Consider the following 18,059-nt stretch of genomic DNA (forward strand, 5'->3'; position numbering starts at 1 on the left):
TTTTGTTTTAATTCTAGAAAGCTTTTAATTTCTTTCCTTATTCCTCTCTTAACCCATTTTCCATTCAATAGTGAGTTAAGTTTCCATGAGTTTGTAAGTTTTCTGTTGTTGATATCCACTTTTAATCCATAGTAGTCTGATAGGATGCAGGGTGTTATTTCATTTTTCTTCAATCTGTTGAGACTTGCTTTGTGACCAGGTATATGATCAGTTTTGGAGAAAGTTCCATTAGGTCCCACAGGTATATTTTTCTGTATTTGTTTGAAATGTTCTGAAAATTACCTGTAGATCCATTTGGTTTATGACATAAGTTAGCTCAAGCATTTCTCTGTTTAGCTTTTATCTGGATACCCCTCTCTATTGTGAGTATTGAAATCATCAGCTATCACTGTGTATGGTTCAACATGTGATGTAAACTGTGTTTCTTCTATAAACTTAGGTGCCTTTGTGTTTAGTGTATAGATGTTGTTAAATTTACTGAATTCTGTTGGTGGAATTTTATTTTGATTAATATGTAATATACTTCCCCTATCTCTTCTGACTAGTTTTGTCCTAGTTAGTTCTGACTAGTTAGTCTTTTGTGTTAGCTTGGATTATCTTTTTCCATCATTTACCCTGAAGTGCTATCTGTTCTTAATGTTAAGGTGCATTTCTTGGATATAGCAGAGAGGTGGATCCTGCTTTTCCATCCATTATATTAGTTTATGCCTTTTAATTATAGTACTGAGACAGTTGATATTGAGAGTTACCAATGAGCAGTGTTTGTAAATTCCTGTTATTTTGTTGTTATGGTATGGGTTTTTGATTTACTGGCATGAGATTATTTATACCTTGGGTTTTCTTGGGTGTTGTTAGTCTCTTCAGATTGAGGTTGTCCTTCAGTCTTCTCTAGGGCTGGATTTGTAGATGGATTTTGCTTAAATTTGGTTTTTATCGTGGAATGTCTTTCTCCATCTATTGTGATAGAAAGTTTTGCTGGGTATGATAGTCTGACATGGCATCTGTGGTCTCTTAGAGTTTGTACAAAGTCTATCCAGGCCCTTCTGGCTTTTAGAATACCCGTTGAAAAGTTATTCTAATAGATCTTTTATATGTTATAGGTTTTTTTTTTCCCTAGCAGCTTTTAATATTCTGTTTTGTTTGTATGTATGTTTTCATCATTATGTGCTGGGTCAGTCTTTTTGGTGTTTTGTATTCTTCTTATACCTTGATAGACATCTCTTTTTTACTTTGGGGAAATTTTCTTCTATTTTTTTGTTGGAAGTAATTTTTGTGCCTTTCATATTTTTTCCTCCTTTCTCTATTCCTATTACTCTTAGATTTGGTCTTTTCATGGCATCCCAGATTTCCTGGATGTTTCATACCTGGATTTTTTTAGGCTTAACATTTTTTTGACTAATGTATTCATTTCTTCTATCTTGTCCACAATGCCTGAGATTCTCTCTCCCATCTCTTACATTTTGTTGGTGATACTTGCCTCTGAAATTCCTATCCTTTTTAAGTTAAACGATATCTTATAGTTAAGTTAAAAGTTCCTAACTTTTTCACTTCCAGTTTTCCTTTACTTTGGGTTTTCTTTATTCATTCTGTTTCTACTTTCAAGTCTTAAATTGTTTTCTTTCTTTCATTCCACTATTTCTTTATGTTTTCATTGACTTCTTTAATGAGCTAAGCTAGATGGAGTTCAGTAACACGAAAGAGTGAGCTTATTCTGCACATATACATGTGATATCCCTCAATTTTAGTGCATGATCTCTGTGTATACAAATTTGAGGGTAAGTTGATGTGTATATCATATATATACTCAAGCACAGATGTATGAGAGAAATAAACAGGCACATGATTCACCACCTATACCATTATATGTGTACAAGGGAATTCCACCCTATTGTAGTATATTTTCCTTTCTTTTTTTGTTTTTTTTTTTTTCCTGGTTTGGTTTGGTTTTGTTTTTGTTAATTTCAGCTTATTTTGTCTGTTTTATTTGAAGGTTCTGTTCTAGCAGAACCCTTCCTTTAATCTGTCAGGTCCTCTTTGGCTGCCCTGGAGAAGTTAGTCCTCACAGTCACCTCTGATTAGCATAGCAGGTAAAAAAACCTCCCCTTCACACACACACACACACACACACACACACACAGACGTATGTGCACAGTTCAGTGTCTGCTGCAGCCCATAAAGATATACCAACTTTTAGTCTCTCAGAGCAAGTAAAACTCCACGAGCTGCTCAAGAGGATCCACCAGGCTAGGGAGGGCAGTTACACATGAGGATCCCACGTATCTCAGAGATTGCCCCAAATGCTCTGCAACAGCTCACCATGTCCTGGATGGCTTGACACAAGGACTAGTTAGACAAGACCCCAGCCAGGCTGGGGAATGGAGTGAGCCTCATAGAGTGTTTCCCTACTTGAAAACCCCAGTTCCAAGTCCATTCTCTGTTGCCTGCTCACTTAGGACAAGAAATAACACATCTCCATATAATAGCACAATGTCAGTCAAGCTGAAGACTCGTGGCATTGTGGTTATATTTGAAAATTATAAAACTACTAAAGCCTCCTTTCATCTTCAAGAAGAAGGGAAAAGCTTGCTGAGCTGCAGAGTCCTGTCATCTCAGCAGTTAGGAGATAGAAGCAGGAAGATCAAGAGTTCAAAGGCAGTCTTAACTACATAGTGAGTTTGAAGCTAGCCTTGACTATACAAGAAAAGTAAATGTTCCATATTGTTTATATGAATTCACATTAGTACACTGCTGTGGAAAACAGTATATCGGTACTTCAGAAATGTGAAATAAGATTATCATCGTGCTTAACAGTACCATTCATGAATACTGCCAAAGAAAATGAAACATGTATTGAAGAATAATTAGTGCATCATTGTTCTCAGTAGCCAGGAAAAGGAATTTACAGGAAAATAAATAAATGAGGTAGGGGCTGGTGAGACAGCCCACTGCAAGCCTGACAACCTGAATTTCATCCCCAGAAGAAAACCACATAAGAACCAAATGTGGTAACAAGCATTTGTGATCGCAGCCCCTCTGTAGTGAGATAAGAGGCAGAGAGAGGAAAACCATGCCGAAACTTGAGAGCCCATTAGCCCAGAATGTGCAGCTCAGTGGCAGAAACAGGAGAAGACATTGCTCAAAACAAAGGCGGAAGACAAAAAGACAACTTCCAGAAGTTGTCCTCTGACGTCCATTCACACACTTGTACCCACACACACTGAACACACATACATACAAACACTTAAGAAGAGAAAATGTGATTAGACAGAATCTACTTGCAGGAAGGGCATGGTGGATCAATGCTGCACACTTGAGTGCAGATAAAAAGCAAACAGTGGGAGGGCTAGATTCTAGTACTCCTTCAAGGCTGTCACTCCTTCCACCTGAGCTCCTTATGTACGCACCCTCTAGTCCCAGCCTGCAACCCAGGATTTCAAGACCAGCCTGAGCAGCATCAAGAGACTTCATTTCCAGAAAAAAAAAAAAAAGAAAGAAAGAAAGAAAGAAAGAAAGAAAGAAAGAAAGAAAGAAAGAAAGAAAGAAAGAAAAGATATCCTTCACTTACAATATCTCTGACAGCAGCACTGCACTGGCCTTTTAGGGACATTTAACCCAAGGTCCGCAGGTGAACCTCAGTACCATGGGAAAAATGATCCAAAGAATATCAAACCATTAGACCATTGCATGATATTTCAGAATATCATCTGTATACCTTAAATGTACTCACAGCTTAAAAAAAAAGTTAACTCCAAAATTGTGCAAAATGCTTTAAAGACTTTACTTTTTCTTCTTATTAAAATAGAAATAGGAGGCTAGGGAGATGCCTCAGAGGAGAGACATATTCCAGAGGAACTGAATTTAATTTCAACCTTATTTTCCTATAGCTTGCAGTAGCCTGTATCTCTAGCTTCAGGGGATCCAGTGTCCTCTTCTGACCTCCACAAGCAACTAACTATACTCTCACATGCCCACATACATATGTGCACACATGAACATACACACACACACACAGACGCACGCACACAAATAAAAATATATCTAAAAAAAAAAAAGTTCCAAATAGAATCAGTTGAAATTTGCCAGTTCCACTGCCTGACTCTTGTTTATGTACTGTGGAAATTTTAATTAACTTTGTATTAAAGATTTAAACTTTATTTTGGCAAGGTTAAAAAAATTTTTAATTGAATTTTTTACAATACCTGAGTTGGGTATTTAGCCTCTAAGTATATAAAAGGGATTAAATAATACTTTCCAAATATTGAAGTTAAATGAGGATATGACTTAGGTGTGAGTTGAAGACAACCAGAAATTCTGTTGTGCTTTCTCGTGGTTTTCTGCAAGTTAGTATCTGTACATAGATAAGCTTGATTCTCTTTAACTCTCAGAGTGCACATTATGTAACTTAGTAACTCCCGTGTGTATCTCAGGGCCAATTCACCTGCAAGTAAGCAGGCTGTGCTCAGATGACACGATAAATGTCACTCGTGTGCTTCTGAGCCCAGCAGCCTCCTTGGGGTTGAAGGAGGCTCAACGGGTACAGCAGGTACTGCACGAGCCTGAACTGAGTTCAGTCCTTAGAGCCCACTCAAGGGGGGAAGGAGAGAGCCAGCTCTGCAGAGCTCTCCCACCTCCACATGAGTGCTGTGCACACATGCCTCTCCCAGCCATAGACAGACACAACAGGAAGAAAATTTACAAAGAAAGAATCCAAATGGTTAGGGGCTGGGGAAATGGTCCAGCATTTTAAAAGCATGGAAACTTGAGTGTACCACACACCTACCTGTTACCCCAGTGCTAGAGGGTAAAGACAAGAGGATCACCAGGTTCAGAGAGAGAGCCAGTCTCAAAGTACTAAAGTAGAGATAGAGCAGGACCCAACATCACCCTCTGACCCACACTAGGTAGCTTGGGTAGTAGCAATTAGTTACTGACCTTTGATAACGATCATCAAACTATCTGAATATTTATTATAATCATAATGTGGAAATATTCTGTAAAGTTACCTCATAAGTGTTGTGATTACCACTTAAATTATTTCTACTATTTAAACCACTCTGGTTTGACACTCAATGTTTTGCCATTGTTTTAACCTGAAACAAACTTGAGCTTTACATCTTAAAGTAGGGATGGAGATAACTTTCTAATGTAAATGAAGTATTCTTTTGAGCTTTCCTGTGTTCCCAGTGAATTATTTATCACTGATTTACCATAGAGGCAAAGGTTATTCTTTGTGTAATGAATTATAAAGGTCCCTAGTTGTAGTAATTTTCCTTCACTCCTTGTTCTCTTGTAGGATTTGTTAACCAGACATAAAGTATTGGTAGCAGACTTCTTAGAACAAAATTATGACACTGTAAGTAAATCATTTTTAAGTTGTCTTTCTTTCTCCCTCTTGTTACTTATGGGCTGGCTGGGGTCCTTTCATTGTGTTTTAGACGAAAACCACATGTAGATAGAAAATGCAGAAGGCTTGTGCACTGGGCTAGCAGTCGTAAAGGCTTGTAGTTCCAAGACCTGAAGACTAAGGATCTATGTAGTTCTAGATGCCCAGGATTGAAGCTTACTGCTCTGCGTTCCAATTGCCTGTCGCCTGGCACTTGGAAGGAAGTATGTTTAGTGTAGATATCTGTTGTTTTGGGAGGAGTGTTCAATTGTTTGGTTGCTGTTGCCAACTCTGAGTTCTGGTCACATGTGGTGGCTCTGGCAGAAAGCATTTCTGAGTTGGTGGGTAGTACAGAGAAATGGAGTTGGATTAGAAGGAAAGACTAAAAGGGACAATGGAAAAGAATGAGGGGACCTTGCATCTACTGTATTTGTATTTTAGATTCACAATTAACATAATTTGTCTGGTGAATTATATTGATCTATAAAATGCCATGTGTTGGTCATCTTTTTGTTGCTATGACAAAATATCTAAGAGGAGTAGCTTGGAAGAAGGAAAGCTTTATTTTGGAATATGGTTCCAGTCCATGATCACTTGGCTCTGTTCCTGAATCTATTGTGGGGCAGACATCATGTTGGAAAACATATGGCGAAGGAAAGATACTCCGTGGCAGCCAGGAGTCAGAGGGAGAGTCCAGAGACAGAAGACATGCTTCAGAAACATGCCTCTGGGGTTGGGGGAGGTAGCTCAGCAGCTACAACATGAGAACTAGGGTTTGGGTGCCTGGACCCATTTAAAAAGTGAGGTGGGCAGAGCAGTCCCCCAGCAATCCCAGTCCTAGGAGACAGAAACAGATGATCCTTGCAACAAGCAGGCCAGCCACTAGCTGAACTGGTGAGCTCTTGGTTCAATAAGACACTGTGTCTCTTATCCTCTAGAGCAATCAAAGAAGGCAACCATCAACATGTAAGCATGCATACGTGCACAGTGCATACACATATGGGGGCAAGGGGAGAATCATGACCCTTAGGGACCTATCTCTCCTCTCCTAAAAATCCATTTAACTATGACCTCATCAAGCCTATTGATGAAATTGGCACTCTTATTATCTGTCACTTCTCAATAGTACCGCAAGTTGATGACCAGCTTTTCAGTATACAAGCTTTTAGGAAGAGCCTCCATATCTGAGCTGTAACCTTTCCCCTGTGTTCATGAATAGAATAAAATGCAAAGGATAATAGTCTTGTGGCTTTAATACAATTGGTGTAATTGTACTTCTCATTTCTAAATCAAATGTTTTGGTGGGTGTGCACAGAACCCTGTCACTCAGCACTCTAAGGATGTCCTGTCTTTCTCTATCCCTGAGCCTTTTGCTTCTGGCTATTTGCTCCTCCAGCTTCAGTGTTCTCTGAGTAATGTGCCCACAGATGGTGGGAAGTTAGTACCAAGCTTCCCTAAGCAATGCTCTATGCTCCCAAAGGGCCCATGACCAATGACTGTCTTGAGGAAGATCCATGCCCATGGACATGGATGGATGCTTGTGAGAATGGATGAACTTCATATAGGCCAGTAGGTGGACATGGCCATTGTGTAGCAGTGGTCACCCAAGCCTCACCTGTTGACATTATAGATTTGACAGTCCTAAGTCTTAACTATAATTTAGTCTTTTCTCACAGCCATCAACTACATAAACAAATTTCTTTAAAATAAGTTATCTTGAAGTTTTAATAGATATTTTATCAGAATGATTTATTGGGAGGATTCAAAGTTATTCCATCATTCAACACAATTTCTGATTCATAAAACTAATGGGCAGCTAAATCCTTTATCCCTTCACCTCCCTATCTTGATCCTTTGTGTCCGGGGCAGTAGTGAGATTCCGAGCCTTCCCTGTGAGCAGTGTGCTGCGGTGGTCTGCAGGGCCTCCTGACGGTGAGCACACGTCTGCTGCAGAGGACACACTGCCACTCTCACAGACTTACTTTCTTTTTCTTAGATTTTTGAAGACTATGAGAAACTGCTGCAATCTGAGAACTATGTGACAAAGAGACAATCTTTAAAGGTAATACCAGATTTTTTTAAAGTCCTTATAAGCTGACATCTTGTTAACAAACAGTATCTACTCTGCACAAGTAAATACAGAAAACTCAAAATGTCCTTTGATTTAAGAAGCAACTTTACGGGTCTGTTTTATGCTCTGATGGAGCTGTGTAGCAAAATAACAAAAATAGCAAGTGTTGGCTGAAGTTAGAAGTAAAATATTTCACTAAGGAAGAAGACAAAGCCTAAGCTGGCGAAGCAGAACCGCATGATTCTCTCCTGGGAATATCTCAGGGGTGAAGAGAGCTGGTCAGGTGACTGGGAGAGGAGTGGATGTCAGGAAGGCTCAGTGGAGTCCTAGGAATCACTTCAGTGTGACTTGCTGTAGAAATGACAGAATAAACCAGTCCAGTGCCCCTTCTGCAACTCTGTAAGGGTTCCAAAGCACAACACAAAAAACACAAATGTTTGGTCCTTGTGTGGGAAATGGTAAACCTAGTATTTTTGAATGGGAATAACAACTGTTAGCTATAAGACAGTGTTTATAGCATTTAGATATTACGGGGCTTCCATGTCAAGGGAGGCAGTTCTCTCCCAGCACTGTAACATACCTTCTTAAACTACATTCTATTGCCAGGCCCCATTCCCCAGCCACTTTGGACAACCAGTGTTTAGCCACCGATTTGCTGTTAAACTTGAAATGATCAAATTACATTCATAACAAAGAAAAAGAAGAAATAGTTACGCCCTAAAAGTAGTATGTTAAATATCAACTAAGCTAGACTATGTTAAGCTAGTAGTGTGTTAAATATCAAATAAGCCCAGTAGTGGGACACTTGACTGGAGTGTACAAGGCCCTGAATTTGATAAGGGGGACTGAAATGCTTATGTGGAAAAAAAAAAACCTAATTGCATAAATAAAACCTTGCTAAAAGAAAAAAATAAAGAATAGAAAGACTGGCAGAGAATCTGGAAAGTAACTCACCTGTAACTCCAGTCCCAGGAGATCTGATGGCCTCTTCTGACCTCCAAAGGCACTAGAAGTATAAGTGGTACAGACATACACATAAAACTAAGATTAAAATATGTTAATTTAAAAGCGGGCTGCAGTGACACTTGTGTCTATGATCCCAGCATGCCCCTAAAGAGATATGAGGTCAATCTAGTGATTGCCATATGCAGGGATCCATCCCATAATCAGCTTCCAAATGCTGACACCATTGCATACACTAGCAAGATTTCGCTGAAAGGACCCAGATATAGCTCTCTCTTGTGAGACTATGCCGGGGCCTAGCAAACACAGAAGTGGATGATCACAGTCAGCTATTGGATGGGTCACACGGCCCCTAATGGAGGAGCTAGAGAAATTACCCAAGGAGCTAAAGGGAACTGCAACCCTATAGGTGGAACAACAATATGAACTAACCAGTACCTGGGAGCTCTTGTCTTTAGCTGCATATGTATCAAAAGATGGCCTAGTCGGCCATCACTGCAAAGAGAGGCCCATTGGACTTGCAAACTTTATATGCCCCAGTACAGGGGAACGCCAGGGCCAAAAAGGGGGAGTGGGTGGGTAGGGGATTGGGGGGGGTGGGTATGGGGGACCTTTGGGATAGCATTGAAAATGTAAACGAGGAAAATACCTAATAAAAAAAAAAGAAAAAAAAAGAGAGAGATATGAGGTCAGAAGGCAGAGGTAGGAAAATCACAGGAACCTTGTGGGCCAGCTAGGACTTAAAGTGACAGCGTCGCAATAAGGTACAACACTTAAGTTCCCCTGAAGGTTGTAAGTTCAGTAAATGATGAACAATTTAAAATTTTGATTGGGAAAACAGCTGTCTGTTATAATATGAAGTTAGAAAGCTGAATGCTATGGGACTAGCATTCATAGCGGCTTATATCAAGAGAGACCCTATCTCAAACTATAAGGCTAGGGCCAAGACCCAAGGCTGTCTTCTAAACTCTACACAGGTTCCATGGTACACATAATACACACACACAAAATGTGCCAGTTCTTAATTATCCACAAATGCTAGGTGAAGTGTTGGGGAAAGCAGTGGGAGGGAGAATGTTCACTCAGTCAGCAAATATTAACGTGCTTCTCTTATAGACATGCAGTGGCAACAAGCCAGCACTGTGACCCTGGGCTCTGAGAGTAGGTGATCTTGCATGGCTTCCAGATGCTCTAAGGACTAAAAGAGAAGATTAGCAGACTGAAGGGCCATGTTCCAGAAGACTCTGGAATGTTCCCACTAGGAAAGAAAGTCTTAGTTAACAGTCATAGTTCTACTAGGCAAAGTAGATGGAGATATGATGGAGAGAGCCATGTCTGAGGGGCCAGATATATACCAGAGCAGCTGGACTGGAAGCAAGGCCTCTCTACCAGGAGGCTTTTGAGCAGACACCTAAGTGTGAAAATGTAAAATGAGTCCAAATAAGGTATGTGTGTGTTAATACCCAGAGGCCATAACCCTATGATATGTCAGTGGAAGTGCTCAGGAGCCCAACACAGTACAGCTCTGGGCCCTACATACCTGCTCTCCCTAGAAAAAGTTGCTTAGAAATGGCCATTTGTCCAAAACAGGTCAGTGCTGATGATCTGGCGTGGCTAGGGCTGCACTTCTGTCCTTCAGATCCCTGTTGGATTTTCACAACACTTTTTGTGAGCTAGTAATCCTGTGCTAGCCATGCAGTTTGTATAACTTGCAGCTGCTGAGAAGTTCACTTGTGATGTCAGGATGGTGACACTCGTGGGACAGTGCATATGTTCTTAATATTTCATGCAATTTTAAATTAAGGTAATGAACTTAAGTTTGTTTTGTCCATATCTATACATTTCTTTCACTGTGGTTTGCATTAGTTATGCTATGTCCCCAATATTGATGCTATCACTGCCCCAACCTCTGATTTAATTGGCCCATCAGTTTTCAGCCAGTCAGTTAGCACTTGTTATTGAGGTTCCCCTTGACCCATTTAGAGAAATTTTGTGCTGTGCCAGAGCTCCTCATATTGAGGCCATTGATGCAGGCAGCTGAACTCCAGGTGGAGAAGTGACCTAAACCGGTATTGCCCTATATCCAGAGATGTGCCGAAGCTCCCTGCTTAACTACTCGGGACTGGAGATTCTGAGATGAGGAGTTCTTGTCTTTAGTTGTCTACCCAGTGATGAGCCCATCAAGGTCCACTGGGTAGTTCCAAACCCGTGATCACACAGATGGCTCTGGTTAAACTGAGTAGGCCACAAGACAAAAAGGCCTGAATGTGGAAAAGGATTTCTGGGGCTTAACAGGGTGAGAGGGAAATGAGAGCAGGGAATAGAAGTAACAGGAATGTATCTCATACACAGAGTAGTCACAGAGAACATTTAATTTAGGCCTACATAATAAGCAGAAGGACAGCCAGAGATGCTTATCAGTATTACAGGAGAGAGGTGGCCATTGGAACAGTAAAGAGAGATGAGAATGCTTTAAGGGCTAGCATATGAGAAAATGGCTTGGGTATTTCCAAAGTCCTTTTCAGTGTAAGTCTGACATACTGAGCCAAAGTGGAGTTCCTATGTGATTGGACCTAATTGAAGGAGAAAAGACAAGGGGTGTGGTCTTTAGAATACATCCATTTTCTGCAGTGACAAGAACTTGAACCAAAGTTTTCCTGACTCTGAGACCTCAGGCTCTGTCAGAAAGCTAGTGTCCTGTCCCTTTGGGCCTATCTTGCCTTTTCTGTGACTAACAGATTGTCTTCTTCCTACCCATATCTCCATTGTCTCTTCTCTAGCTGGTGTTGTCCCCACCTTATCCTTTTTCCCTCTTCATATTTTAATATGGTTCCAACAGAGCTTTACTGTGGTAAGAATTACTGGCTTTTTTATTTGTTTATTTTTGTAGTACTGGGGATGGAACCCAAGGGGCTCAGTCACTGTGCTGGGCATAGTCCTGCCCAGAACTATGAACTATAGGTATTTGTTCAGTGAATCAAACGAAGTTCTTCAAATGAATATTGCTAGTCACTAATCCTCCAATTTGCCTTCCCCAGAGTTCAGTCTCTGGAAAGGATCCACATTCTTTAGGTGAGCCTGGATCTAGTGGGCTGATAAAACTGGTGCCAGGAGGACACATCTGTGTCCAAGAGGGGAACCTATCCATCCAGCCTTGAGCTGGATAGCATAAGTGGGCAAGAAGTTCTCTGTCCTCATTGTCCCAGTGCCCTTCTGCTCAGAGACTCTCCACTTGGGGCCTGGAGCAGACCTTTGTACCTAGTTCAGAAACACCTGCCACTTCCCTCTCCTGCTTATTTACAAATGCTTCTGTTCCCCTGAGGCTTGTTTGCTGTTCTGCATTGATCTACTGAGACCTGCTTTTCTTGTTTAAACTCCTTTCTAGTCTGAGTATGTAAAGAAGAGCATTGCGAGCAGAGAGGAACAGACTAAAGTATGTGTCAACATGCAGAACTATGAAAGGTGCTTCAGGGAAAGTTAGCTTTTAAGTGCTGGGTTATAAGGCAGAGATGCTGCTGAAATGGTGCTGCATCCATCACCTGATGCAGGGATCCTAAATGGTGAATGATTAGACTGGTTCACATATCAACATCAGGCTTATTCAACATGGCTCCTTCTCTGAAAGAAAAGAGTTACTCTAGGGAACTCTGCTGATGCAAGCTTGGTTTTTACTTAGGTCTGTGTCACTGTAGCTACTGTCCTAATAACTGCTTTTGCTAATTTGGATCCTGTGAGGTTTTGCCAGTGATATCCCATAATTGTAGAAATGAGAAGTTAGACTGTTGCAGTGGCAAACAGCTTCATCAGTATAAACTGGCTGACATTTAAGCCATTTTCTGATTCCAAAGTACTTGCTACCTGCTGCCTTTTTCAATCATGTTCTAAAGTTTCCTAGACTTTCTTGGTCTTAGAATACTTAGACTCCTGGTGCCAATAAAAAGTAATTAAGAGATAAATTCCTTTCCCTTGTGTGCTGGAGCTTAGGAAATTATTTCTTATATTCTTCAGAAGCTTGGCATTTAATTACTAGCAAGAAAGATTATAATTGAAAGGAAGCTTGGTGATTTTTTTTTTTTTTTTTTTGGCTCTGATCAGTTTCATTAAAATAGCACAGTTTGGGGGGGTGGGTCTCTTAGTTACACTAGCTACATGATTAAGTAAAATGTAGATGTGGTCCATTTAGTTAGAGTAACAGCCCTGCTTTATAATTCTTTGTATTGCACTGTGGGTGGTTCACTGTTGTCCTTGTCACTGTTAATTAAAATAGATTGACAGGTAATGAATGCCCAAAGGACTTGAAGCTAAACAGACTTTTCAGATGTTGATTAATACAAAGCTTGAATAAGCATGGCTCTCCAAAATAGAAGAATTGAAAAATACTTAACTACCTGTAGCACTAAGAATATAGGAGTTGTTCCAAAGTAATGCCCTTACTGAATTAAAGAAATCTAAGCTTCTCTCTCTCTCTCTCTCTGTCTGTCTCTCTCTGTCTGTCTCTCTCTCTCTCTCTCTCTCTGTGTGTGTGTGTGTGTGTGTGTGTGTGTGTGTGTGTGTGTTTGAACATGCTTACTTTAAGGTCATAGTTCAAGAAGGAAAGATAGTAGTAACAGGTCTGGAGCATGTTGAGCTCAAGGTCATGGGGATTTGGGGGTGGTTATGGGATTCTGGGGATCCTAGAGTCTTAAGCTGTGCAAATGTTCTACTGCTCTAGCTATGTTCCCAGCCCTTCATTTTTCAAGATAGCGTTTTCTTGTGGAGCTTTGGCTCACTTGAACTTGCTTCATGTCTCCAGAGTGGGCATTTTAAAGTATGCACCACCACATCTGGCTATAGTTGTAAGCTTGTGTGAACAGAAGATAAAATTGGAATGACTTAATCAGAATTGAACTCATAAATGTAATGTTAAAAAAATCCTAACTGAAGAATCTGTGTATTTATAAGTTTTATGTAAAAATGTATTATAGTATATTTGCTGTACGTAACATGAGCTTCGCAAAGATATTTGCATCCTAGTATATCATATGCTGTGACCTCTGTTCCCCTTATTTTTCCAGTCTTTACTTTCATCTGCATGGCATATGTGCATACATGTGATTTTATGTCTCAGTATAAATGAGAGGAAACCGGTGATGTTTGCCTTTCTGATCTATTTTGCTTGATATGGAAATCTCCAGTTGCATCTGTTTCCCAGCAAACAACATACTTCCTTCTTCCTTAGTGACTACATGAAACCCGACTGTGCTGTGAGATGTATAGCTCAGTAGGTAGAGTCCTTGACTAGAATGGACAAAAGCTCTGCATGCAGTCACCAGAGCTGCATAATCCAGGTGTGATGACGCGTGCCTGTGCACCTCGCACAGGGAAGTAGTTGATCAGAATTCAAGGTCATCCTAACTGCATAGTGAGTTCTAGGCCAACCAAGGCTACATGAAATCCTGTCTCAAAAAAAAAAAAATCCACTGTGTATGTATACCACATTTTCTTCATTCTGTGCAGAATAGAAAAATGCAAGCCTACACTCTGTATAAAAACACCGAAGATCCCAGATAGCCAGAGCAACCCTGAGGAAAAAGAATAAAGCCAGAAAAGTCTCCATATCAGATTCCAAATTATTCTCCAGAGCCATCATAATAATAAAAACAAAAGACAACTAAACCCATGGGATGGGATAGAGGACCAGGAAGTACCCACTGTTAGGGTATTTCAAAGCATGAAATTTCCTCTGTAACTTGTATTCGTGTATTGTGTGTTTGCTGGGTAGATAGGTAGACATTTTTAGGGCTGAAAAGCCCTTGCTGACTTTACAATCAGGAGTGCTTTCTTTGCCTTGAAGGCTGTGGAGCCCTTTGAGCTAAAGGTTCTGGAAGGCACCACTCCTGACTCCCTCTGGGGAAGATACTTGTAATGAGAACTTTTCCAAACCTCTTAGAGAGATAAAAAGAAATTTGAATATCCAGATAAAGACAATCAAGGGAGACAAATGTCTTCCTGGGTTACCAGGTGAATTTCAGGTAAACTAGGAAGTTTAAGAGATGGTGCTGGTGGGAGTCCAGGTAAATCAGGAAGTGCAGAGGGCGGGGCCCTCATTCTCCCACAGGCATGTCTACTTTCACCCTGAGACCCAGCCAAGGTACTTCAGTACTTAGCTGTGTTCCTGCGATAGGCTTTAAGCCGTTAGAGTCATGTTTTCACAGGTTTCCCATAGTTTTACACTCATGCTGTAATAAAATGTCTTTTTTGCCATTTGAGAAGAGCAAGATCCTATTGCTAGGATACCCCCAGCAATATCCACCACATGGTTAGCTTGGAAGGGCACAGAGACACCATGCCTTCTGTGGGTTACCCTCAAAGCAGTTTCATGGAAATTCTGTGTACCAGAAACAAGTAGAAGCTAAGAGGTATCTGGGAGACCAAGCAGGAGGGTCAGCATAGCTTAAGAACTAGACATAAGAGTTGATAGTTCAGACAGACAGGAGTGAAGGCATTCCCCAAAATTCAAGAGGAGAGAGCAAGCAGTCTCAGCAGACATGGAAGAGTACGTGAGGTAGTGAGGAAATAACTGGAGGATACAGAAGTGGTTCTCTGAGCATGACCCAAAATGCCATCCTAACAAGTTGTTTCTGGCTGAATCCTTTAAACTAGACATTTGTTTATTTTTTTTTTTATTTATTTATTTTTTTTTCTTTCCATTTTTTATTAGGTATTTAGCTCATTTACATTTCCAATGCTATACCAAAAGTCCCCCATACCCACCCACCCCCACTCCCCTACCCGCCCACTCCCCCTTTTTGGCCCTGGCGTTCCCCTGTTCTGGGGCATATAAAGTTTGTGTGTCCAATGGGCCTCTCTTTCCAGTGATGGCCGACTAGGCCATCTTTTGATACATATGCAGCTAGAGTCAAGAGCTCCGGGGTACTGGTTAGTTCATAATGTTGATCCACCTATAGGGTTGCAGATCCCTTTAGCTCCTTGGGTACTTTCTCTAGCTCATTTATAAATAGAATTAATAGTAAATACAGCTGACTTCCCAGAATATCATTGTAGACTGAGGGAAATCATTGTGGTTTGGAATTACCCAGCTGGAAGAGTGGGAGCATTTGAATAAGGAAACTGGTAGTCAAGATGGGGAACTGGATGTTTAGGGTCATTGAAAACCAGAAATTGGCAAACCTTGAAAAATTATTTTACTATGAAAAGAAATAAGGGAAAATGAGCTGAGGAAAACTTCAGGAGCTGACAGGCCTCTAATTTCCAACAAAGAAAAAAATGTTTTTAAAGATGTTAAGCTAATCAGCCAGCAATATCCAGGTGTGTCTGCAGTAGACAGAATTGTGGGTCAACTGGTCGTTCCAGAGTTGTGCTGGTTTGAAAGAAGAGAACTTGCAGACTTCCCAGATGTGGTGCTGAAGGAAGAGGACAGTGACAGGTGGCCACAGACAGCTGTGGGAGTGGGGAGCCAGGAGCAAGGCGGCCCTGGGAGCTTTACTGGGGCAGGGAGGTTCCAATAAATTTTAATTATACCGTTCCTCACCAGGATGAGAAGGATTAGAACCACCAAATGGCTAATCCTCATCTTGTGTGTAGTTCTCACTGTCAAATAGACAAAAAAAGTAACGTAAGCAAGATGGCTATCTCCTAACAGACACCCTTCCACACAGGTGTACACACACTCCTGGGATTCTGTTCTGAAATACATAGCTGCTGTTTGCTGTGCTCTCTCTCCTTCCTGTCCGGGTTTCTGTAAGCACCTGTGCAGCGTGCCGCTCTGGGGATTTTAGGAACAATCAGAAGTGAGAGGAGCATCTCCTGCTGCTGGGCTGCTGGACAGGCTGCAGCGAGTCTCACTTTGAGTATTTTAATTTTGCTTCAAAATCACGTTGCCTTTTGAGAACCATTGATATATCACTCTACAATGTTCTGATTGTACTTTTTGTAATGCTGTGTTAGAGATTGAATCTAGAGCCTCACCCATGCTAAGTAAGTATTCTGCACTGAGTTGTATCCCTAGCCCTGTTTACTTTTTTGTAAAACTTTTGAACCAAAAGATGGTTCAGCAGGTATATATGCCTGCCACAAAACCTTATGACCCAAGCTTAATCCAAGGGACTCACTGAAGCAGATGATTGGTTGTAACTAGGTTCTCTGTTTGCATACACACACACACACACACACACACACACACACGCCACAATATGGTTTTTTAAAATCCTTCTGCATATTTGATATAGATTCAGAGTGTTTATTTTTCTGATCTTAGATCAGACTTCATAATAAAAGTCAGTGGCTAAAAGTATATATTGCTCTTGCTGAGGACTTGTGTTTGATTACCAGCAAGCACATGGCAGCTCTAACTCTAGTTCCAGGGGTTCCAGCACCCTCCTCTCACCTCTGAGGCACTAATCACATACACGGTGTGTATGTATGCAATCAGGCAAAACACACATAAAATCAAGCAAACAAATCTGATACAAATTCAAGTCCAGGACTTATGTAATCTCGTAAACCAGTGAGCGTATTTATTCAGGAGAGGGAATGCAGTCAGTTTTGTTACTTGTGTTCTGCCTAAGTGTTCTTCGAGGAGTGCATGGCTGGGAAGCAAAGTGATGTACATAGATGCGGATCAGGCTGTCTCTTTGTATGCTAAGCAGAGAGTGGCTGAAAACTGCTTGCCTAGTCGGCCATCACTGGAAAGAGAGGCCCATTGGACACACAAACTTTATATGCCCCAGAACAGGGGAACGCCAGGGCCAAAAAGGGGGAGTGGGCGGGTAGGGGAGTGGGGGTGGGTGGGTATGGGGGACTTTTGGTATAGCATTGGAAATGTAAATGAGCTAAATACCTAATAAAAAATGAAAAAAAAAAAAAAAAGAACTGACATTAACAAAAACATGTGAAAGCTTAAAGAAATACGGCAAACACCATGTTCAGGCCTGCTGGCTGGTTGCTGTTTGTTTGAGATGGGGTCTCACTGTGCTCTCTGGTCTGCAGCTCATGGGCTCCTATGATCCTCCTCCCTCCACCTGCTGAGGAGCTGGGCCTATGGCAGCTCCACTGTGCCTGGTGTCCACCTATTAAGTACCTCATAGTTCTTCACTTCTTACCCAGCCTTAGGTTTCCATTCAGCTTAGGTGAGATATATTTGAAGACTCAAATAATGGCTTTGGATTTGTGTCTTCTTGCAGTTGCTAGGTGAGCTGATCCTGGACCGCCACAATTTCACCATTATGACCAAGTATATCAGCAAGCCAGAGAACCTGAAACTGATGATGAACCTGCTTCGAGACAAAAGTCCCAACATCCAATTCGAAGCCTTCCATGTCTTTAAGGTAAAGAGCTGATACCTGGGTATGGTTTTCTCTAACTTTGAAATGGCAAGACCTCTGCCTTCCGCTTTCCTTTCCTTGAGAGAAAATTAAACAATCTTTTTGTTTTGCAAACTTACTCTCCCACTAATCGATTGCAGAAAACCATAACTTGCGTGCTAGCTACAGCTGGGCAAGTTTGCCTCTGACCTTTACATATAGACTTATAGATTTCAAGAACCCTCACATCTGGGCTAAACTGACCTCCCTGACTTCATAGAGCCTACAGCACCTTGCAGTAAGATAAAGAGTCATTTCCAAATTTAAAACCCATTGAAAA

At 41.1% G+C, this 18,059-nt stretch overlaps 1 protein-coding gene across 5 annotated transcripts in view; it reads left to right on the forward strand.

Annotated features, from left to right (window-relative positions):
• Cab39l (calcium binding protein 39-like) overlaps positions 1–18,059 on the forward strand; it is a 107,971-nt gene that overhangs the window by 80,529 nt on the left and 9,383 nt on the right. For 4 of the 5 annotated variants that reach the window (NM_001360592.1, NM_001360591.1, NM_026908.4 and 1 more), the window contains 3 exons: positions 5,294–5,353; positions 7,380–7,445; positions 17,600–17,743. In NM_001360592.1, coding sequence (NP_001347521.1) covers positions 5,294–5,353; positions 7,380–7,445; positions 17,600–17,743 — 270 coding nt within the window. The remainder of the gene's footprint in view (positions 1–5,293; positions 5,354–7,379; positions 7,446–17,599; positions 17,744–18,059) is intronic. The other variant, XM_017316177.2, reaches the window with a different exon arrangement.

Source organism: Mus musculus, chromosome 14 (assembly GCF_000001635.26).
Source record: "Mus musculus strain C57BL/6J chromosome 14, GRCm38.p6 C57BL/6J".
Lineage (NCBI taxonomy): Eukaryota > Metazoa > Chordata > Mammalia > Rodentia > Muridae > Mus > Mus musculus.